The 24,690-nt window shown below is 42.7% G+C and overlaps 2 protein-coding genes across 3 annotated transcripts in view; one reads left to right on the top strand and one right to left on the bottom strand.

The window, feature by feature from the left end:
• Positions 1 to 294: 294 nt before the first annotated feature.
• LOC135537032 (deoxyuridine 5'-triphosphate nucleotidohydrolase-like) lies at positions 295 to 4,892 on the top strand. 2 transcript variants are annotated; one of them, XM_064963245.1, is made up of 7 exons: positions 295 to 558; positions 2,311 to 2,467; positions 2,827 to 2,918; positions 3,590 to 3,634; positions 3,852 to 3,926; positions 4,248 to 4,318; positions 4,731 to 4,892. In XM_064963245.1, exons 1-7 carry the CDS (start codon positions 498 to 500, stop codon positions 4,785 to 4,787), a joined length of 558 nt encoding a protein of 185 aa, XP_064819317.1. In that variant the 5' UTR covers positions 295 to 497; the 3' UTR covers positions 4,788 to 4,892. The 2 variants fall into 2 exon arrangements, with proteins under 2 accessions (XP_064819317.1, XP_064819316.1); XM_064963244.1 differs by lacking the exon at positions 295 to 558 and adding an exon at positions 1,456 to 1,846.
• Positions 4,893 to 6,608: 1,716 nt separating this feature from the next.
• The window catches only part of LOC135537031 (fibrillin-1-like), a 125,397-nt gene continuing 107,315 nt past the window's right edge, over positions 6,609 to 24,690 (bottom strand). Inside the window, 12 exon segments of the mRNA XM_064963243.1 lie at positions 6,609 to 8,459; positions 10,864 to 11,083; positions 11,712 to 11,834; positions 11,836 to 11,941; positions 12,884 to 13,003; positions 13,231 to 13,359; positions 18,257 to 18,373; positions 18,996 to 19,118; positions 20,378 to 20,503; positions 21,175 to 21,381; positions 21,475 to 21,600; positions 22,101 to 22,232. Of these exon segments, the coding sequence (XP_064819315.1) occupies positions 8,079 to 8,459; positions 10,864 to 11,083; positions 11,712 to 11,834; positions 11,836 to 11,941; positions 12,884 to 13,003; positions 13,231 to 13,359; positions 18,257 to 18,373; positions 18,996 to 19,118; positions 20,378 to 20,503; positions 21,175 to 21,381; positions 21,475 to 21,600; positions 22,101 to 22,232 (1,910 nt within the window). The 3' untranslated portion in view covers positions 6,609 to 8,078.

Genomic DNA, 24,690 nt, shown 5'->3' with positions numbered 1-24,690 from the left:
TCGTTCGTTCCAAAGCCGTGGCACAATTTCACGCGTCTGAAATTACAATATTCAAACGTTCTAATCACCTGTACATTTTCTCTGGACAGATGTGAAGAACGCGTGTAAAAATGCCCATAACAGGCGATCAAATCAAACCACACACTGGACATGTGAAAAAATCATGTGTACAAAAAATGACATTTGACACATGAAAAAAGTAATTACAAATGTTCACTTGCAAGTGTTTTGAAACTCTTAGCCTTCCTAACCTGACAGCCTGTCAACATCATTCCCACTCGCCATCATCAAATGGACTCAAAACTAGCCACAAATTCTGACGAACTCAATCGTCATGAAACGAAAAAACAGCGATGCGTTTCTCGAGCTTGGTTTAATACAAACTTTGATAAATATCGAGGAGCGCCCAAAATGTGTTTTGTGCAGGGAAGTGCTTAGTAATGAGTATCTAAAAACGAACAAATTAAAACGACAGGTCTTGACCAAACACCCACAGCATGACGGTAAACACAGAACAGGGCAGAATGCGTCGGGAAACAGTGCTTCGACAATGGAAAAGTAAGTCAATTAGCACGGAATTGTTGTCATTTTATAACAGGTGATGATGATAAGCAGAAATAAGGGAGTGCTATCTCTCATAGTAGTAGATGTGAGTTTATTTCAAACAATCCTCTTGTACTCAGCTAATAGCTAGCTAACATTAGCCAAAGCAAGCTAGCTAGCTACTGATAGTGCAACCCTAAGAAACAGTACAGGTGAAGACTAAACATTATCAGGCCTACTATACTGTACATATTACTCTAGAAATATTGTTAAATGAGTTTAGGTTGGAACTGTTGCTAGTAAAATACTAAAATTTTATTCTGGAATAAACTAATTGAAGCAAGATGCTTTTTGAGGCAAACACTCAGTTCTGGGTTGCTCATCTACAGCAGGAAGCAGTCTCCTGTCTAGACTGAGAAAGCAGTAGATGTTCTAAGCTAGTTTGGCACCACATACCTATGCGAGTCAGGGTTCTCAACCCTGGAATACTTAAAAAACAAAACAAACAAGTACAGAAACAGACTCAATGCTGAGCATGACCTCAGGGTTGCACTGTCAAAAATGTAACCCAGAATAGACATGCTTGTTGAAAACTTTAAACACCCACACACCTCTCATTAGGACTGTGTGTTTAATCCAGTTTAGAATCAAATATATTTATTGTATGTTAACAGCAACAGTTCCAACCTAGACCTTTTTTTTTCAACAATACTTTTGTACAGTAAGATGTACAGTAGGCCTGATAATTTTTCATCTGCACTGTTACTTAGGGGTGCACTATCAAACTGAGCCTGTGTGTGTGTTCTGTTATACACCTGTGTGATGTGATCAATCAGTTTATTCCAGTTCCAAATTAAAATTAGGCATTGATTGTTGGTTATGTTATTGTACACGTTTGAAGATATTCATTACAATGTCAAATGTCCCACTTAACCAATACTCACTCTGCCTGTATTGGTTGTCAATACATTAGCAAAAATGTATAAAAACATATTTTCACTTTGTAGTTATGGGATATTGTGTATAGATTGGTGAGAGGAAAACAATATTTAATCAATTTCTAATTCGGTCTGTAACACAGCATGTGGAATAAGTCAAGGGGTATGAATACTTTCTGAAGGCGCTGATGCCGCAGCCGGGGAGTACTGTATCTTTAACAAGATGGAGCACTTCGTTGCAAAGCAGAGGCTCTACTGGCGGTGTTGTTCTTCGATTATCGCTGCCCAGTCTTCAGTGCTCTCACACAGAACATTTTATCTGCATTCTCCCACTCTGGCCAGGAGAAAAGGATGCGAGAATGCAGGTAGCTCGTTGGCTAGCTACATTGCTTTTCAGTAATAGCTCATGTTTGCTAGCACTAGCAGCTAGCTACTTTGCTATGCTAACTGGTTGTTGTATTATCAACTTTAGTATTAACATGATGTGAAGGTACCGGTAATTGTACTGTTGTCAGATTTGTAGTCGAGGGTTTTACCGAAATCAAGATACATCATTCAAGGATTAGTAAACTAAAGCTTTCCTGTCATTCAGCTCACAGCTGGTCAAGTTGTCAGAACTCTCGCGAGATTGTCTTTTTTCAACGACGGCGAGGCAGATTCAATTGAAATTGGCGGGAATGTGTGCTTCCAAATACGATTCAGAAAAGTAGCAACAACTCGCCATATTTTAACTAGTTAGCTAACGTTAGTAAACTAACCATAGCAATCTTATTATTTTGGAATTAACTCAACTTTCTTACCACAAACTTTGTAAACATGCCTTGCTCAGAAGTGATAGACGCCGCAGAAGTTTCTCCACTGAAGAGGACAAAGCCACATGTAGTGGCAGAGAAAGTGATATCGGTGCTGAAGTTTTCCAAGTTGTCTGAACATGCCACTGCTCCTACCCGGGGCTCTGCTAAAGCTGCTGGCTACGACCTGTTCAGGTGGGTCAGAGTCCGGGACATGGTCACTGGAAGTGATTTGAATGCTGTATATTTTACTGGTTTGCTATTCACATAAACAAGATAACGTTACTTGAATTCAAAACGTTGCAGTGAGTGTATCCTGCATGTGGCTGTTTATTTTTCTGCTATCAATCAAAAGTAAAACTGTAGTTAGCAAACGACCATGCATAATGCTGTCTTGCTTCATGTTTATATGACCAACTTTAACAGGAGAAAAGTTGGCTAACGGTAGTGCTAGCCTGCTCCTACTAACGATTGGATGGGAGGGGAGTTAGATGTAGGTCACTGCCTTTGTAAGTTAGTGACTGTAAGCCACCTGTTGATGTTTTTTCTAACAGTGCCTACGACTACAGTATTGGTCCTATGGACAAGGCTATCGTGAAGACTGACATCCAGATAGCAGTTCCTTCAGGCTGCTATGGCAGAGTGGGTGAGTAGGGTACCAGGACACAAACTTAAAGAAAAAATGTAATTGCACCCTGGCCTACAGGTATGTGGGGGTAGGTCTCTTTGAGTATTGTTTGACTTGACAGTGAGGGAGTTATTTTACTTTGATCTGGATTGAACCAGAAACCTACATCTCTTTTACATAAAATAAATGTTAGAAAATTCAAACTACTTTTCATTGGGAAGGCAGAAAGCGATCACTTTTGCATGGCAACACAGAATCCTACTAATTACTACATGCTTAATTATGTCACTTGTTTTGAGCAAACGTTGCAGTCAGCCAGAGTGGGACTCCTGGGAGGCAGCCCAGTTTCAAATCTAATGCAATCCACTTTCTGCTGGTGCAATACATGCCTACACAGGCATCCGGGCAAGATTAATCAAACCCCCTCATTACAACTGAAAGTGCAGGCGACTGACTGCCTACTGACAAATCACCTTGCAACATAAATAACTACTCGTTGTTATTGGTAGATCCATCAGTCAGTCAATTTACCCACAATGCATCACATATGTGATGCTCCAACACAGTCAATGGAGACTGCTTTCAGACTCATCTTGTTCAACCCTTCTTTCTCATCTCCCCTTCACTTTTCTCCAGCATAAAACATTACGGAGCTTAGTCATATTTGATGTATTTCTCTTTTTTCACAGCACCACGGTCTGGCCTGGCTGCAAAACACTTCATCGATGTTGGGGGTGAGTTTACTTTTTGACCTTCAGATATTAATATAACATTTTTCCTAAGAGATGGGTTATAGGGTTATAAAAATGGCAGAAAAGTGGTAACCATAGTTCTGATGGAGATTTCATAAACCCAAGTCACTCTTTGGCTGTTCTAACCAGAGTCTAGAACATAGAACTGACAGGGTACATTCATAACAGCTAGGCTAACTGGAGTGCCTGTCTCCCCCAGCTGGAGTAGTGGATGAGGACTATAGAGGTAATGTGGGGGTGGTGCTGTTCAACTTCAGCAAGGAAACCTTTGAAGGTGAGCTTTAAAAATAATCATTCACATATTCACATGCCACCTTTCCAAACTCAAAGCTTTGAAAGCACTTTGTATCCATGATTAAAGGGACCATCTGCAATTGGTACATACATTTTTTATATATATATATTTTTTCCCCCGTTAATTATATACCCTTTGCTTAAACTTAAATGCCTCATCAGAAACTGAAATAACTTGTTTTACTGATTGCTCAATCCAAATGCATTTCACATTGAGATCAGTTTTCCAGTGAAACATTGTAGTGATGGTGTTGGGAAAGTGGGTGACAGTTGAGTGATGGTGTTTGTTTCTGTGTCCCAGTGAAAAAAGGGGACCGTGTGGCTCAGCTGGTGTGCGAGAGGATCTGCTACCCAGACCTACAGGAGCTAAAGGTACTTCACGCTTCTCTATAGACTATGACTATTTATAGTGTTACCATACATGCTCAGGCCTAGTAGTGAGTTGCTGATCACAGCTTTACGATCCATTTCACAAAACCTTAAATGGACACACCTTGTCAAGCAGTCTCATTTCATTTAAACCTGAGACTGAAATGTCGATTTTTAAGTGCATCTTATTTCTGTGAGAATGAGTCTTGAGCCCTTAGGGCTGTTTTTCTCGACTGATCGAGCATTGTCCTGGACTTAACCTCTTCACTTTAACAATTTCCATTGAACATACTTTTTGTCCTGGACTAGGCTAAATCAGTGTTTGGGAAAACTGTGCTCATTTGCATAGAAAGTCACTAAAATACCCTTCGTTCCAGTGTTGTAGTATTAACTGTGTCTTCCCTCTGTGTTTCAGACTCTGGATGAGACTGAGCGTGGGGCTGGTGGATTTGGCTCCACAGGCAGCAACTGATACATCAAAGTTGTAAATAAACCTGCTTATTAGTTTTGTTATGTTCCATGTTATGTCGTTGTACAATAATTACATTGTTTAATAAAGATTGTTGTTATCCCTTTGCTTCACTGTCTATGCCTGCTGATTTGGCCATTAATGGCAATGAAACATCACTGATTTTCTTGTCTGTGTGGCTCGGTTCGCAAGAGCATCGTTCTAGAGATGCCAGTGTTGCAGGTTCAATTCCAATTGGGGAAACCTATATGAAAATGTTGGCTATGCCCATTTATGTATATCGGCTTTGGATAGAATTCTATGTAAGTCTGTACCCTGAATGACCACGAAGTGGTGCTGTTAAACCTTTTCATAGTTCCAGGGAGTTTCCATGTCTTAGGGACCAAACCCTTCACACAGGCTCATATTTGGGCAGCATGTCGGCAACCAAAACATTCCACGTTAGATCTTTTAACTGTAGAATCAGAAGGCTACTGTAAACCACACCAGGGAGGAGTTTCACTGAGAAATAGGTAGTTCCAGGCTGACTAACTTGCAGATGCATGCCAGATCTTACAACGCCTGGATAGGTATTTTATGTCTCAGCTAACCACGTTATAGCAATCTATCGATAGCACTGTTGGTGACGGGACACGCAACCATTGGTTGATGCATGCAATGTCTGAGAAGGGGTAACGTGACCCTTGCCTTCTAGATGCAGTCATTGGGTTGTGTTGAACTGGATATGGTGGCTGTGGTTCAGTAGTTTTCGTTTTATATCGTCTCTGGAATTCCAATAGCTTCCATCCCTCATCCTTTCATTAGGCTGAGATGATGCTCGGTAGAAGCAGGAAGCAGTGTGGAGAGGAGATGTCACCAGTCCTTTCAGCTGTCAGTAATGAAAGCAAAGAAAGGTAGACTCTTAGGGCAGCAGGTAGTCTAGCGGTTAAGAGCATTGGGCCAGTAAACAAAAGGTTAATCAATGGTTCAAATTTCTGAGTGGACGAGGTGAAAAAATACATTCAACCATGTCTGTATACTAGAGCAAGGTGATTGCATCTGCTAAATGAGAAATGTAATTTAAGCATACACTAAAAATCATGGGCATTAAAAGTGCTTTTAGCCCAGGATGAGGCTTAATCTGTGTCTGTGAATTTGGCCCTTAAAGTGGTTAAAATACATCCCATAAATAGCATAATCTGCAAAGAGAGGAAGTGAAGTTGGGAGACAGGGACAACAACGAAACCTTTTAAACAAAACAAGTTTTTATTGTGACTTTACAACTAAACCCTCACTGATGTGACAGAGCGACAGACGGATGAGTCTGCGGCTGGTCTGATTGACTTCGCTACGGAGCACTGATGTGACAGAGCGACAGACGGATGAGTCTGCGGCTGGTCTGATTGACTTCGCTACGGAGCACTGATGTGACAGAGCGACAGACGGATGAGTCTGCGGCTGGCTGATTGACTTCGCTACGGAGCACTGATGTGACAGAGCGACAGACGGATGAGTCTGCGGCTGGTCTGATTGACTTCGCTACGGAGCACTGATGTGACAGAGCGACAGACGGATGAGTCTGCGGCTGGTCTGATTGACTTCGCTACGGAGCACTGATGTGACAGAGCGACAACGGATGAGTCTGCGGCTGGTCTGATTGACTTCGCTACGGAGCACTGATGTGACAGAGCGACAGACGGATGAGTCTGCGGCTGGTCTGATTGACTTCGCTACGGAGCACTGATGTGACAGAGCGACAGACGGATGAGTCTGCGGCTGGTCTGATTGACTTCGCTACGGAGCACTGATGTGACAGAGCGACAGACGGATGAGTCTGCGGCTGGTCGGAGCACTGATGTGACAGAGCGACAGACGGATGAGTCTGCGGCTGGTCTGATTGACTTCGCTACGGAGCACTGATTGTACGAGCGAAAAGTGTGTGGCCGCGTCGACCTCAGTGCATAATCATGAAGGCACAGGTTTGGCATCATCAGAACGGTGTATGTTTTGAGTGTGTTTGAGGGCGTGTGTGTGTGTATTTGTGTTGTGTGTTTGCGAGTGTGTGTTTTTAATGTGTGTGTGTATACAGTTTATCAAAGGAAGTAGTAGGTCATTATAAGCACCATTACACCCCCTCCTCCCAGGGGCGTTCTCTAGTTTACAAAAGGCTTCATAGATGAACATTCTAAACATGGCATTGATTACAGTATAAACACTTCATTTACATGTGGTATAGAGAGCAGACAGGCTGTTACTTTGGTTGAAAAGAAGACGTCTGACATCTTATTAAAAGGACAGTAGACAGACAGCTACTGTGTGTTGAGTATTACAGTGCATTTATAAGTCTATGTGGATGTGTTACTAGCACCAGTAAATATGTGTAATGCTGAAGTCTAGTCAGTGGGGAAGATGAAGAAGCATAGTTATGATGAGGAAGAGGGGTCCTTCTAGCTAAAGACTTTAGCTACGGTTCGATTCCCTACCCTTCTCCCCTCAGGGATTTGAAAGGAATGGACTGGTTTACCGAATGGTGGAAACTCTCCTTAGCAGCCAATGCTTTGTGAACCATGAAGGGGGAGTGAGCAAGTGCACACTTCAGGGAGAAGGGTGGAGAATCTGAACGCTGCCTTTCACTTCCACCTCTGCCAAGCTGTGAACACTCAGCATCAGTGACTTCTGCACTCTGCTACTCAGTCCAAATCCACCGCTAGCCCCTACCTCCTACCCCATACTCCCTAGCTACCCTCATGGTCTTGGGGGTAGGGGCTATGCGTGGATAATGCATTTGCCCTACATGTACCACAAAAGAGTGGCAGATTCCACATATCATCATACAAAACCTATTTCATATAAACCTTTTTCATAAAAATAAAAAAAACATTCAAACCAGAGCTTCCTGCACAGAGCAGTTTAGAGTGGTTATTGTTGTGTCATTGTCATGTCTTCCCTCCATGTCATTCTCATTCTCTAAGCCTTTCTTCAGACAGCCATACTGTAGCCAGTGGGTTAGGCCTACACTGTAGCACTAAAGGTTGTATCTATGATATGTAGAATCATCTTTGGGAATCAAACAACGCAATCCCCCCTCCCCGCACCCACCCATTAGTCTCTTTGGCGTTGAGATTGTCCCAAGCTCTCTCTCAGAGTAGGTAGAAGTTGCCCATAACCACTGACCCAGGGTCAGATCTTCTCTCCCCATCCTAATGGTTGAGATATGGATCAAGGGTAAATGAATCTGTTCCTAGCCCAGTGTTTACAGGCAGACACTCCCCACCCAGCCCAGACCAGCCACCCCAGTCAGTCCTGTAGTGTAGGTTAATGCAGGACTATCTGCACCCTCATGGTGAGTGTGTCTCCCAGCTGGCCTGTGAGGTAGTCTTTATCGTTGCTGTCCTCCAGCGCTGCCAGCTCCTTCTTCCTGTACACGGCCACGCTACTGATCTGCAGGAAGTAGGCTCCAGGGGGGAGGGACTTCCTCTTGGACAGGTGCAGGTAGCTAAGCCCCTCCCTCTGGCTAATCTTGAAGTAGCCCAGCTCGTTGCCGTAGTCGATGTAGTAGCGCACGTGGTTGTTGAGCGTGGACAGGGCCGGGGTGAACTCCAGGATGTGGTCTCGGCTGGACAGGCCGGACATGTTCAGGTTGAACAGCAGGGTGTCCTCAATGTCCACACTCTCCAGACTCACGGTCTCCTGATGCTGAGGACACAGGACAGGTTACATATAGATATAGATATACAGATATTGATACAGATATATGATGTGTAACACTGTCCAGGTTCACTGTCTCCTGATGCTGAGGACACAGGACAGGTTACATATAGATATACAGTATTATACAGATATATGATGTGTAACACTGTCCAGACTCACTGTCTCCTGATGCTGAGGACACAGGACAGGTTACATATAGATATACAGTATTATACAGATATATGATGTGTAACACTGTCCAGGCTCACTGTCTCCTGATGTTGAGGACACAGGACAGGTTACATATAGATATACAGTATTATACAGATATATGATGTGTAACACTGTCCAGGCTCACTGTCTCCTGATGCTGAGGACACAGGACAGGTTACATACAGTATTATACAGATATATGATGTGTAACACTGTCCAGGTTCACTGTCTCCTGATGCTGAGGACACAGGACAGGTTACATATAGACATACAGTATTATACAGATATATGATGTGTAACACTGTCCAGGCTCACTGTCTCCTGATGCTGAGGACACAGGACAGGTTACATATAGATATACAGTATTATACAGATATATGATGTGTAACACTGTCCAGGTTCACTGTCTCCTGATGCTGAGGACACAGGACAGGTTACATATAGATATACAGTATTATACAGATATATGATGTGTAACACTGTCCAGACTCACTGTCTCCTGATGCTGAGGACACAGGACAGGTTACATATAGATAGATATACAGTATTATACAGATATATGATGTGTAACACTGTCCAGACTCACTGTCTCCTGATGCTGAGGACACAGGACAGGTTACATATAGATATACAGTATTATACAGATATATGATGTGTAACACTGTCCAGGCTCACTGTCTCCTGATGTTGAGGACACAGGACAGGTTACATATAGATAGATATACAGTATTATACAGATATATGATGTGTAACACTGTCCAGGCTCACTGTCTCCTGATGCTGAGGACACAGGACAGGTTACAGTATTATACAGATATATGATGTGTAACACAGTCACTGTCTCCTGATGCTGAGGACACAGGACAGGTTATATAGATATACAGTATTATACAGATATATGATGTGTAACACTGTCCAGGTTCACTGTCTCCTGATGCTGAGGACACAGGACAGGTTACATATAGATATACAGTATTATACAGATATATGATGTGTAACACTGTCCAGGCTCACTGTCTCCTGATGCTGAGGACACAGGACAGGTTACATATAGACATACAGTATTATACAGATATATGATGTGTAACACTGTCCAGGCTCACTGTCTCCTGATGCTGAGGACACAGGACAGGTTACATATAGATATACAGTATTATACAGATATATGATGTGTAACACTGTCCAGGCTCACTGTCTCCTGATGCTGAGGACACAGGACAGGTTACATATAGATAGATATACAGTATTATACAGATATATGATGTGTAACACTGTCCAGGTTCACTGTCTCCTGATGCTGAGGACACAGGACAGGTTACATATAGATATACAGTATTATACAGATATATGATGTGTAACACTGTCCAGGCTCACTGTCTCCTGATGCTGAGGACACAGGACAGGTTACATATAGATATACAGTATTATACAGATATATGATGTGTAACACTGTCCAGACTCACTGTCTCCTGATGCTGAGGACACAGGACAGGTTACATATAGATATACAGTATTATACAGATATATGATGTGTAACACTGTCCAGGTTCACTGTCTCCTGATGCTGAGGACACAGGACAGGTTACATATAGACATACAGTATTATACAGATATATGATGTGTAACACTGTCCAGGCTCACTGTCTCCTGATGCTGAGGACACAGGACAGGTTACATATAGATAGATATACAGTATTATACAGATATATGATGTGTAACACTGTCCAGACTCACTGTCTCCTGATGCTGAGGACACAGGACAGGTTACATATAGATATACAGTATTATACAGATATATGATGTGTAACACTGTCCAGACTCACTGTCTCCTGATGCTGAGGACACAGGACAGGTTACATATAGATATACAGTATTATACAGATATATGATGTGTAACACTGTCCAGGTTCACTGTCTCCTGATGCTGAGGACACAGGACAGGTTACATATAGATATACAGTATTATACAGATATATGATGTGTAACACTGTCCAGGCTCACTGTCTCCTGATGCTGAGGACACAGGACCATGTAGTAGGTGGATTATGTAAACACTGACAACACTCAACACTCCGGATCCTGATGACACAACACAGGACCACACAGTTAATATGTACTACGGATTCAGTGAAGAGCAGGCAAGACATGATAGCATGACCATTCTAGGGGCCACCAGACCAAGACAGACAGACATTACCTGTGCATTGTCCAGAGGTTGCTCCAGTGTTGAGTTGGTGTCGCGGCGTTTGCGTCCCTTCTTGGGGTAACCGTTGATCTTACACTCGTAGCAGGCCTCAGGAGACAGATCGTTGTCACCCACCTCTGCTGCCCCTCCTCCTCCTCCTCCTCCTCCTCCTCCTCCTCCTCCCTGGCCCAGACTCACACCACTACCAAAGCCCACGCCTGACACACAGTGCCTGGAACACACAGAAAGGAGTCAATCACACACACACACAGGGAATAAAATCATACCCAAACACCATCTTGCCTATACATGGGCTAGCTGACAACATCACCAAAACAATGTGCACACTTCAATGGGACAGGGGTCTATGTGTTGTTGTGATTGTGGATGGCCAGATAGCTACCAACAATGACAATAAAGTGACTCGTTTCAGCTAGTTTCATCTTGTTCTTGATGCCATGTCTTTTTTAGGGGTTTTGACTGATTTCATTACAATGCTAATATGGCTAAAATTCGCTAGCTAGCTAACCAACAACTGTAACGATGTATTTGAGAGACATTGTGCACATTTATATATGTTTTCAATAAATCTCGGAGACAAAATGTAGTTTACATGTTGTCAACAATCTAAGCCAACCCTGTCTGTTTTGTCCCATAGTTACGCACGTGTTGGTTTTGTTGCTAAACAACAAACCCGTCTATCCATCAAAATTAATAATGATATTGCGCCTGGGTAGATCAAACACACACACACGCACACGCACACACACACACACACACACACACACACACACACACACACACACACACACACACACACACACACACACACACACACACACACAGCCTCAATCACTCACCCCTGTCTGTCCACGCGGTAGTATCCAGGTGGACAGCCACAGAGATACCCTCCGTCTGTGTTGGAACAGCCGTAGTTACATGGATTAGAGGAGGAGGAGCACTCGTTGATGTCACTGCACCCCCTGGTCTCCGTAGTTGAACCCAGTGGGACAGAGGCAACGGAAGCTCCCCAGGGTGTTATGGCACGACGCTCCCCCACAGATCTGAGTGTTCTGGCACTCGTTCTCATCTGACCACAGGAAGCAAACAACACAGACAGGAAGTCAACAAAACAAACAGATGTCAAATATGGGTCAAACCTCGGCCAGAGAACACAAACAATACTGAGAAACTCTTGAAGGGAAGGAGGAAACCATCTGTAGTACCGGTTCATCTGATAAACATTGGCCGTGTTCTTTTTGGGAAAGGCCACTGAATATCAATGCTGTAATTCCCATCAGAGAGTCAAGTTAAAGTCCCAGCGACTCAGTTATAACAACAGTGTTCATGTAGGACAGTGACTCAGGAAGGGAGCTCTTCCAGTAATCTAGAGAGGAACAAGTTCAACTTCCAGGAAAGGGATGTAGATTTGATGTTGAGGGAGAGAGAAAGACAGAAGACAGACAGACAAGGGGGGAGAGAAAGACAGAAGACAGACAGACAGGGGGGGAGAGAAAGACAGAAGACAGACAGACAGGGGGGGAGAGAAAGACAGAAGACAGACAGACAGGGGGAGAGAAAGACAGAAGACAGACAGGGGGGGAGAGAAAGACAGAAGACAGACAGACAGACAGGGGGAGAGAAAGACAGAAGACAGACAGACAGACAGGGGGAGAGAAAGACAGAAGACAGACAGACAGGGGGAGAGAAAGACAGAAGACAGACAGGGGGAGAGAAAGACAGAAGACAGACAGACAGACAGGGGGGAGAGAAAGACAGAGGACAGACAGACAGACAGACAGACAGGGGGAGAGAAAGACAGAAGACAGACAGACAGGGGGAGAGAAAAAGACAGAAGACAGACAGACAGGGGGGAGAGAAAGACAGACAGACAGGGGGAGAGAAAGACAGAAGACAGACAGACAGGGGGAGAGAAAGACAGAAGACAGACAGGGCGGGGAGAGAAAGACAGAAGACAGACAGGGGGGGGAGAAGGATTGAGAGAAAGAGAGAGAGAGTCTGTACCACTCACCGACACACTGGTTCCATTGATAGTGTTGTAGGTATCCCTGAGGACAGCTACACCGGTACCCTCCCACCAGGTTCTGACAGCCATGTTGACAACGGTGGTTACCATCACACTCATCCATATCTGCCAGGGAAACCACACACACACACAAACAAACACCCACACACACAGCATTACAATAGTTATGTGGCCATACAGTTATCGAACTGTACTGGATAGGTACAATCAAAAAGGTGAAGTTTCTACCAAATCCCTGAGAGATTGCCATATTGCCTATACCTATCTGATCTATATAAAGTGCCTAGGGGTATGGAGTCAGCTGATCTCGAGAGAGGCAGTGATTGGCTGACCTTCACAGCTCTGTCCATTGGGGTCCATTGAGAATCCTCTAGTACACTCGCAGTTGAAGCTGCCTGGGCTGTTCTGACACACACCATTAGAGCCACACAGAGCAGGGTCCGACCCACATTCATTATTATCTACAGAGAGAGAGAGAGACATTCATTACTATCTCCAGAAAGAGAGAGAGACATTCATTACTATCTACAGAGAGAGACACTCATTACTATCTACAGAGAGAGAGACTCATATCTATCTACAGAGAGAGAGACTCATTACTATCTACAGAGAGAGAGAGATGCATTACTATCTACAGAGAGAGAGACACGCATTACTATCTACAGAGAGAGAGCACTCATTACTATCTACAGAGAGAGAGACATGCATTACTATCTACAGAGAGAGAGACATGCATTACTATCTACAGAGAGAGACATTCATTACTATCTACAGAGAGACATTCATTACTATCTACAGAGAGAGCCATTACTATCTACAGAGAGAAACATTCATTACTATCTACAGAGAGACATTACTATCTACAGAGAGAGCGAGACATTACTATCTACAGAGAGAGACATTCATTACTATCTACAGAGAGAGACATTACTATCTACAGAGAGAGACATTCATTACTATCTACAGAGAGAGACATTACTATCTACAGAGAGAGAGACATGCATTACTATCTACAGAGAGAGACATTACTATCTACAGAGAGAGACATTACTATCTACAGAGAGAGACATTCATTACTATCTACAGAGAGAGAGAGACATTACTATCTACAGAGAGAGACATTCATTACTATCTACAGAGAGAGCGAGACATTACTATCTACAGAGAGAGACATTCATTACTATCTACAGAGAGAGACTCATTACTATCTACAGAGAGAGACATTCATTACTATCTACAGAGAGAGACATTCATTACTATCTACAGAGAGAGACATTCATTACTATCTACAGAGAGAGACATTACTATCTACACAGAGAGACATTCATTACTATCTACAGAGAGAGACATTACTATCTACAGAGAGAGACATTACTATCTACAGAGAGAGACATTCATTACTATCTACAGAGAGAGACATTACTATCTACAGAGAGAGACATTCATTACTATCTACAGAGAGAGACATTACTATCTACAGAGAGAGACATTCATTACTATCTACAGAGAGACATTACTATCTACAGAGAGAGACATTCATTACTATCTACAGAGAGAGACATTACTATCTACAGAGAGAGACATTCATTACTATCTACAGAGAGAGACTCATTACTATCTACAGAGAGAGACATTCATTACTATCTACAGAGAGAGACATTCATTACTATCTACAGAGAGAGACATTCATTACTATCTACAGAGAGAGACATTACTATCTACACAGAGAGACATTCATTACTATCTACAGAGAGAGACATTACTATCTACAGAGAGAGACATTACTATCTACAGAGAGAGACATTCATTACTATCTACAGAGAGAGACATTACTATCTACAGAGAGAGACATTCATTACTATCTACAGAGAGAGACATTACTATCTACAGAGAGAGACATTCATTACTATCTACAGAGAGACATTACTATCTACAGAGAGAGACATTCATTACTATCTACAGAGAGAGACATTACTATCTACAGAGAGAAACATTCATTACTATCTACAGAGAGACATTACTATCTACAGAGAGAGCGAGACATTACTATCTACAGAGAGAGACATTCATTACTATCTACAGAGAGAGACATTACTATCTACAGAGAGAGACATTCATTACTATCTACAGAGAGAGACATTACTATCTACAGAGAGAGAGACATGCATTACTATCTACAGAGAGAGACATTACTATCTACAGAGAGAGACATTACTATCTACAGAGAGAGACATTCATTACTATCTACAGAGAGAGAGAGACATTACTATCTACAGAGAGAGACATTCATTACTATCTACAGAGAGAGCGAGACATTACTATCTACAGAGAGAGACATTCATTACTATCTACAGAGAGAGACTCATTACTATCTACAGAGAGAGACATTCATTACTATCTACAGAGAGAGACATTCATTACTATCTACAGAGAGAGACATTACTATCTACACAGAGAGAGACATTACTATCTACAGAGAGAGACATTCATTACTATCTACAGAGAGAGACTCATTACTATCTACAGAGAGAGACATTCATTACTATCTACAGAGAGAGACATTCATTACTATCTACAGAGAGAGACATTCATTACTATCTACAGAGAGAGACATTACTATCTACACAGAGAGACATTCATTACTATCTACAGAGAGAGACATTACTATCTACAGAGAGAGACATTCATTACTATCTACAGAGAGAGACATTACTATCTACAGAGAGAGACATTCATTACTATCTACAGAGAGAGACATTCATTACTATCTACAGAGAGACATTACTATCTACAGAGAGAGACATTCATTACTATCTACAGAGAGAGACATTACTATCTATAGAGAGAGACATTACTATCTACAGAGAGAGAGACATGCATTACTATCTACAGAGAGAGACATTACTATCTACAGAGAGGCATTCATTACTATCTACAGAGAGAGACATTACTATCTACAGAGAGAGAGACATGCATTACTATCTACAGAGAGAAACATTATTATCTACAGAGAGAGACATTCATTACTATCTACAGAGAGAGAGAGAGATTACTATCTACAGAGAGAGACATTCATTACTATCTACAGAGAGAGACATTACTATCTACAGAGAGAGACATTCATTACTATCTACAGAGAGATACATTACTATCTACAGAGAGAGAGACTCATTACTATCTACAGAGAGAGACATTCATTACTATCTACAGAGAGAGAGAGACATTACTATCTACAGAGAGAGACATTCATTACTATCTACAGAGAGAGACATTACTATCTACAGAGAGAGACATTACTATCTACAGAGAGAGACATTACTATCTACAGAGAGAGACATTCATTACTATCTACAGAGAGAGACATTACTATCTACAGAGAGAGACATTCATTACTATCTACAGAGAGAGACATTACTATCTACACAGAGAGAGACATTACTATCTACAGAGAGAGACATTCATTACTATCTACAGAGAGAGACTCATTACTATCTACAGAGAGAGACATTACTATCTACAGAGAGAGACATTCATTACTATCTACAGAGAGAGACATTACTATCTACAGAGAGAGAGACATGCATTACTATCTACAGAGAGAGACATTACTATCTACAGAGAGAGACATTACTATCTACAGAGAGAGACATTCATTACTATCTACAGAGAGAGAGACATTACTATCTACAGAGAGAGACATTCATTACTATCTACAGAGAGAGCGAGACATTACTATCTACAGAGAGAGACATTCATTACTATCTACAGAGAGAGACTCATTACTATCTACAGAGAGAGACATTCATTACTATCTACAGAGAGAGACATTCATTACTATCTACAGAGAGAGACATTCATTACTATCTACAGAGAGAGACATTACTATCTACACAGAGAGAGACATTACTATCTACAGAGAGAGACATTCATTACTATCTACAGAGAGAGACTCATTACTATCTACAGAGAGAGACATTCATTACTATCTACAGAGAGAGACATTCATTACTATCTACAGAGAGAGACATTACTATCTACACAGAGAGACATTCATTACTATCTACAGAGAGAGACATTACTATCTACAGAGAGAGACATTCATTACTATCTACAGAGAGAGACATTACTATCTACAGAGAGAGACATTCATTACTATCTACAGAGAGAGACATTCATTACTATCTACAGAGAGACATTACTATCTACAGAGAGAGACATTCATTACTATCTACAGAGAGAGACATTACTATCTATAGAGAGAGACATTACTATCTACAGAGAGAGACATTCATTACTATCTACAGAGAGAGACATTCATTACTATCTACAGAGAGACATTACTATCTACAGAGAGAGACATGCATTACTATCTACAGAGAGAAACATTATTATCTACAGAGAGAGACATTCATTACTATCTACAGAGAGAGAGAGAGATTACTATCTACAGAGAGAGACATTCATTACTATCTACAGAGAGAGACATTACTATCTACAGAGAGAGACATTCATTACTATCTACAGAGAGATACATTACTATCTACAGAGAGAGAGACTCATTACTATCTACAGAGAGAGACATTCATTACTATCTACAGAGAGAGAGAGACATTACTATCTACAGAGAGAGACATTCATTACTATCTACAGAGAGAGACATTCATTACTATCTATAGAGAGAGAGAGACATTACTATCTACAGAGAGAGACATTCATTACTATCTACAGAGAGAGAGAGACATTACTATCTACAGAGAGAGAGATACATTACTATCTGGAAGGAGAGCGGGAGAAGAGAGGAGGAGAGTGGGGGTGAGCGAGAGGTAGAGAGAGAAAGACCATTGGTCAACAACAGACTGTCTGAGTGACTTGCTGACTGATTTACTGACTGACTGACTGACTGACTGGGTGCATCTGTTTGACCTTGGCCAGTGCAGGACCAATGGGAATGGTCTCAAATATGCAACCTACACCCACCTTGTTACTCGGGCTAGGTAAAACTAATTCACCACAGACTGACTGGCTGATTGACCAATGGACGGAGGGAGGCTGTCTAGCCACAAAGTCATGGGAGCTGAAGTGCGGAATGGAAAACCCCTGTTGTAACCATGGCAACAGACTGCAAAATTCCACAACAAGTCATTGTTAAGTTGTCATGGCGACAGTTCAGTTGAGCCCAATCTGATGTGTGATAGCAGACGGAGAACATTAAAGAGACTTTTTATGGGGAGAGATTGAAGATAAGTGGCTACATTTTGGTTATGTTTGTAAAGCCTATTCGAGTGGAGGAGGGAGGAGTTTGTGTGTGTGTGTGTGTGTGTGTGTGTGTGTGTGTTTGTGTGTGTGTGTGTGTGTTACCTATGCAGGCAGTATGGTGCTGGGTGAAGCCTGGAGGACATTTGCAGGTGAATCCTCCGATGGTGTTCACACACAGGAACTGACAGTTGTGCTGTTTGCTCTGACACTCATCCAGATCTGAGAGGAGGGGGAGAGAGAGAGAGAGAGGGGGATAGAGAGAGGGGGATAGGGAGAGAGGGGATAGAGAGAGGGGGATAGGGAGAGAGGGGATAGAGAGAGAGAGGGATAGAGAGAGGGGGAAAGAGAGAGAGAGGGATAGAGAGAGAGGGGGATAGAGAGAGTAAAGGTTAGATTCCAGCTCCACAACTGTATAGAGTTAGTTTCCAGTCCTTCTCCTGTCAGTGACCTGTTGATGAACTGCCACAGAACCAGACCCCGGAAACATGGTGGATACCAGGCGGAAAGTTTGTGCGTGTGTCTGAATGTGTGTGTCTGAGTGTGTTTGTGTCTGTGTGAGTGAGTGTGTATGTGTGTCTGTGCGTGTCTGTGTGCATGAGCATGTGTAGATACTGCCCTAGGGTAAACATAGCTGTCGCCAAGAGTGGTAATGAGCAATATGGACCAATTCTGTTTGTATAAACTCCCCAAACTGACCATACACACTGATAAACACATGACCTACCAGACGCTACAGATCACAATCTCTGCTCACCACACACACGGAAATGCACACACTGGGTGTGTGAGGCTGTCACTGTGACTGTGTGTGTTGTTGTGTGTGTGTCTGTGCATGTCTCACCTCGGCAGCTCTTGCCGTCCTCCTGCAGGATGTATCCTCTGGGACAGGAACAGAGGTAGCTTCCCTCTGTGTTCTTACAGAGGAAGTTACACGGCTTAGGAGCCTGCACACACTCATCCATATCTACACAGGAGAGACAAGTTACACTCATCCACATCTACACAGGAGAGACAAGTTACACTCATCCATATCTACACAGGAGAGACAAGTTACACTCATCCATATCTACACAGGAGAGAGACAAGTTCCACTCATCCATATCTACACAGGAGAGACAAGTTACACTCATCCATATCTACACAGGAGAGAGAGAAGTTACACTCATCCACATCTACACAGGAGAGAGAGAAGTTACACTCATCCATATCTACACAGGAGAGAGAGAAGTTACACTCATCCATATCTACACAGGAGAGACAAGTTACGCTCATCCATATCTACACAGGAGAGAGACAAGTTACACTCATCCACATCTACACAGGAGAGAGAAGTTACACTCATCCATATCTAGAGAGGAGAGAGAGAAGCTACCCTCATCCATATCTACACAGGAGAGAGAAGTTACACTCATCCATATCTAGACAGGAGAGAGAGAAGTTACACTCATCCACATCTAGAGAGGAGAGAGAAGTTACACTCATCCACATCTACACAGGAGAGAGAAAAGTTACACTCATCCATATCTACACAGGAGAGAGAAGTTACACTCATCCATATCTAGAGAGGAGAGAGAGAAGCTACACTCATCCACATCGAGAGGAGAGAGAAGTTACACTCATCCACATCTAGAGAGGAGAGAGAGAAGTTATACTCATCCACATCTACACAGGAGAGAGAAGTTACACTCATCCATATCTACACAGGAGAGAGAGAAGTTACACTCATCCACATCTACACAGGAGAGAGAGAAGTTACACTCATCCACATCTACACAGGAGAGAGAAGTTACACTCATCCATATCTACACAGGAGAGAGAAGTTACACTCATCCACATCTACACAGGAGAGAGAGAAGTTACACTCATCCATATCTACACAGGAGAGAGAAGTTACACTCATCCATATCTACACAGGAGAGAGAAGTTACACTCATCCATATCTACACAGGAGAGAGAAGTTACACTCATCCACATCTACACAGGAGAGAGAGAAGTTACACTCATCCATATCTACACAGGAGAGAGAAGTTACACTCATCCATATCTACACAGGAGAGAGAGAAGTTACACTCATCCATATCTACACAGGAGAGAGAAGTTACACTCATCCATATCTACACAGGAGAGAGGGAGGAGAACGCCTGGTCAAAGGTAGTGCACTAAGTAGGTAATAGAGTGTGATTTGGGGCTGGACCTTAGACAGTGTTAGTGTCGTAGTCTTACCCACACACCGGGTGCCAGTGATATCTGTGGTGTACCCAGTTTTACACACACAGCTGTAGGAGCCCAGGCTGTTGACACACTGTCCGTTCACACACAGGTTCCCCATCACACGACACTCATCTATGTCTGAGGGAGAGAGAGTCCTGTCAACTACAACATTATCATAATAAACACACACTTATCAATGTCTGAGGGAGAGAGAGTCCTGTCAACTACAACATTATCATAATAAACACACACTCATCTATGTCTGAGGGAGAGAGAGTCCTGTCAACTACAACATTATCATAATAAACACACACTTATCAATGTCTGAGGGAGAGAGAGTCCTCTCAACTACAACATTATCATAATAAACACACACTCATCTATGTCTGAGGGAGAGAGAGTCCTGTCAACTACAACATTATCATAATAAACACACACTTATCAATGTCTGAGGGAGAGAGAGTCCTCTCAACTACAACATTATCATAATAAACACACACTCATCTATGTCTGAGGGAGAGAGAGTCCTGTCAACTACAACATTATCATAATAAACACACACTTATCAATGTCTGAGGGAGAGAGAGTCCTCTCAACTACAACATTATCATAATAAACACACACTCATCTGCATTTGCCTGAGTAGTCCTCAGGTAGATCCCAACCGTCCATAAAGTGGAGGTAGTTTGATGAGACCTGAAGACAATGTGATGTCACAGAGCTATTGCCTCGGCTTTAGCTCAGTGGACTAGTGATTGTGTACCATCCATGGTGCAGGGTTGTGTATAGATATGAGTGAGTATTTCTACCTTTGCCGTCTGTTGTGTATCCGGGCCCCAGTGGACACATCTTCTTGTAGTGTGTGGTCCCAGGAAGAGGACACAGCTCACAGTTAGAGCCCCAGCCTCGTCCTCCGTCACAGCAACACTCAGACTTAGTCACACTGTTCCTGTTACTGGACTGCATCTGGCACAGTGTAGTCAACACCTCCGTGAAACACAGTCCCTGGCGGTTATCTAGATGAGAGGGAGAGGGAGAGAGAGAGAGAGTGAGTGAGAGATAGAGTGAGAGTGTGAGTAAGAGAGATGTAGGGAAAGGGGTGTATTTACCTATACAGTCAGTCTGTGTAGGGTTGGCGCTGAAGCCTTGGTCACACCTGCAGCGATAGCTTCCAACCGTGTTCTCACAACGTCCGTTCTCACAGATACCTGGCTTAGCAGAGCATTCGTTCAGATCTACACACACACACACACACACACACACACACACACACACACACACACACACACACACACACACACACACACACACACACACACACACACACACACACACACACACACACACACACACACACACACACACACGGTGGAGATGTAGTGATTAAATCAATCCAGAACAGATCGTAGTGTAGTCTGCATAAAACTATATCAGATATTGTGAGATGAATGTCAGTTTATTGCAGTAGTTCACCAGATGGACAAATCCCCATGAAGTGTGATGGTTCCAACCTCAACGGAACCCTACATGAACTACAGATCCATTAGCACATGTATTGTTTGCTACTACAAGTAGATGATAGGAATATTGTATGTGTGTACATTGTATGGGATCATACTCCTCTTTGGTGTCTTGGTAAGTTTGGTGTATATGTGAATTGAATAACCCCATAACATAAACCAGCCATGAACTGGTGATAAAACCAGAATTGTATGTGTTAGTGTGTGTTTCTTACCTATGCAGCCCTCTCCGTTAGGGGCCCGTGTGTAACCAGGGTTACAGATACACATGTAGGTCCCGATGAGGTTCTTACAGCGCATCCCTCTGCTCTCACAGTCATCCAGCCCATCCTCACACTCATTCTGGTCTGCAGGGGAGGGGAGAGAACACACACGTGAGTATGTGTACAATAATGTGTGTGCTTATATCTGAGTGTGTGTGTGTGAGCGTGCGTACGTGCGTGAATTTGTGCACAAGTGTGTGTCGAAGCTTGTGTGTGTGTGCGCATGTGTGTATGTGTGTATGTGTGTGACAAAGTGCTTTCCTGAGTAACAGAGGATGTGTGTTTCCAGCCCTCCCAGAGTATATAAAGGTCTGTTTATAATAGTAATGTAAATACCAGCCTATAGTCCACACACTGACATCTTCCTCCTGTCTCCTGTCTGTCTCTGACTCAACACTGGTTCCCTCTCCTCCCCTTGTAAAACCCTTGTTATGCTCTCTCTCTCCCACACAGTGTTTATAAAGTCTTATTCCGATACAGAGAGTTGAGGCAGGGGTGAGGTGGAGACTCCAAGCCTTATGTAAGATGGTAGATAGCTGAAGCCTCATACAGTGACGTCACCGGGGATGAGAAGTAACTGTCACCTCAGAATCCTAAAAGACATTTCTGGTTTAGCTGCACTGTACTGACGACAGACTATGGAATGTTGAATGTTTCTCTACATTCCCATAGTCCCTGCTGTTCCTAGTCTCTACAGTCCATTTAGTATCTATAGCAGATTCCAGTCCCTGCTGTTCCTAGTCTCTACAGTCCATTTAGTATCTATAGCAGATTCCAGTCCCTGCTGTACCTACAGTCTCTACAGTCCATTTAGTATCTATAGCAGATTCCAGTCCCTGCTGTACCTATAGTCTCTACAGTCCATTTAGTATCTATAGCAGATTCCAGTCCCTGCTGTACCTAGTCTCTACAGTCCATTTAGTATCTATAGCAGATTCCAGTCCCTGCTGTACCTAGTCTCTACAGTCCATTTAGTATCTATAGCAGATTCCAGTCCCTGCTGTACCTAGTCTCTACAGTCCATTTAGTATCTATAGCAGATTCCAGTCCCTGCTGTACCTACAGTCTCGACAATCCATTTAGTATCTATAGCAGATTCCAGTCCCTGCTGTACCTATAGTCTCTACAGTCCATTTAGTATCTATAGCAGATTCCAGTCCCTGCTGTACCTATAGTCTCTACAGTCCATTTAGTATCTATAGCAGATTCCAGTCCCTGCTGTACCTATAGTCTCTACAGTCCATTTAGTATCTATAGCAGATTCCAGTCCCTGCTGTACCTAGTCTCTACAGTCCATTTAGTATCTATAGCAGATTCCAGTCCCTGCTGTACCAACAGTCTCGACAGTCCATTTAGTATCTATAGCAGATTCCAGTCCCTGCTGTACCTATAGTCTCCACAGTCCATTTAGTATCTATAGCAGATTCCAGTCCCTGCTGTACCTATAGTCTCGACAGTCCATTTAGTATCTATAGCAGATTCCAGTCCCTGCTGTACCTATAGTCTCGACAGTCCATTTAGTATCTATAGCAGATTCCAGTCCCTGCTGTACCTATAGTCTCTACAGTCCATTTAGTATCTATAGCAGATTCCAGTCCCTGTGGTACCTACAGTCTCCACAGTCCATTTAGTATCTATAGCAGATTCCAGCCACTGCCATACCTACAGGCCCTAAAGTAAGATATCTATAGTATATTATAAACTGGGTGATTCGAACCCTGAATGCTGATTGGCTGACAGCCATGGTATGTCAGACCGTATACCATGGGTATAACTGTCACGCCCTGACCTTAGTTATCTTTGTTTTCTTTATTATTTTGGTTAGGTCAGGGTGTGACAAGGGTGGTTGGTTTAGTTTTTGTATTGTCTAGGTGTTTTCCCTGTCTAGGGTTTTTTGTATATCTATGGGGTTTTAGTATGTCTAAGTACATGTAGGTCTATGGTGGCCTGAATTGGTTCCCAATCAGAGACAGCTGTTTATCGTTGTCTCTGATTGGGGATCCTATTTAGGTTGCCATTTTCCATTTTGGTTTTGTGGGTTATTGTCTATGTGTAGTTGCCTGTCAGTACGCGTGTATCATAGCGTCTGTGCAGTTTTGTATAGATTGTTCAGTGTTTATTCTTCATTATAAGAAGTATGTATTCTTATCACGCTGCGCATTGGTCTCCTTGTTATGATGAACGTGACAATAACAAACAAATGTTTACTGCTCTAATTACATTGGTAACCAGTTTATAATAGCAATAGGCACTCTGTGCGTTGTGCTTAAGAACAGCCCTTAGCAGTGGTACATTGGCCCTATACTACACCCCTTAGGCCTTATTGCTTAAATCCAGTCCCTATTGACCTATAGTAAGATATCTATAGCAGATTCCAGTCCCTACAGGCCTATAGTAGATATCTACAGCAGATTCCAGTCCCTACAGGCCTACAGTAAGATATCTATAGCAGATTCCAGTCCCCACAGGCCTACAGTAAGATATCTATAGCAGATTCAAGTCCCTACAGGCCTATAGTAAGATATCTATAGCAGATTCCAGT

The sequence above is a fragment of the Oncorhynchus masou genome, unplaced genomic scaffold (genome assembly GCF_036934945.1).
Source record: "Oncorhynchus masou masou isolate Uvic2021 unplaced genomic scaffold, UVic_Omas_1.1 unplaced_scaffold_700, whole genome shotgun sequence".
Classification (NCBI taxonomy): domain Eukaryota; kingdom Metazoa; phylum Chordata; class Actinopteri; order Salmoniformes; family Salmonidae; genus Oncorhynchus; species Oncorhynchus masou.
Note: the sequence above shows the minus strand (reverse complement) of the source record. Positions and strands in the feature narration are given on the sequence as shown.

Coding starts and splice junctions, on each gene's coding strand:
- LOC135537032 (XM_064963244.1), top strand. CDS start 1,705: ATGGAGCACTTCGTTGCAAAGCAGAGGCTCTACTGGCGGTGTTGTTCT. Junction 3,635..3,851: donor ACACTTCATCGATGTTGGGG/GTGAGTTTACTT, acceptor TGTCTCCCCCAG/CTGGAGTAGTGGATGAGGAC. Junction 3,927..4,247: donor CAGCAAGGAAACCTTTGAAG/GTGAGCTTTAAA, acceptor TCTGTGTCCCAG/TGAAAAAAGGGGACCGTGTG.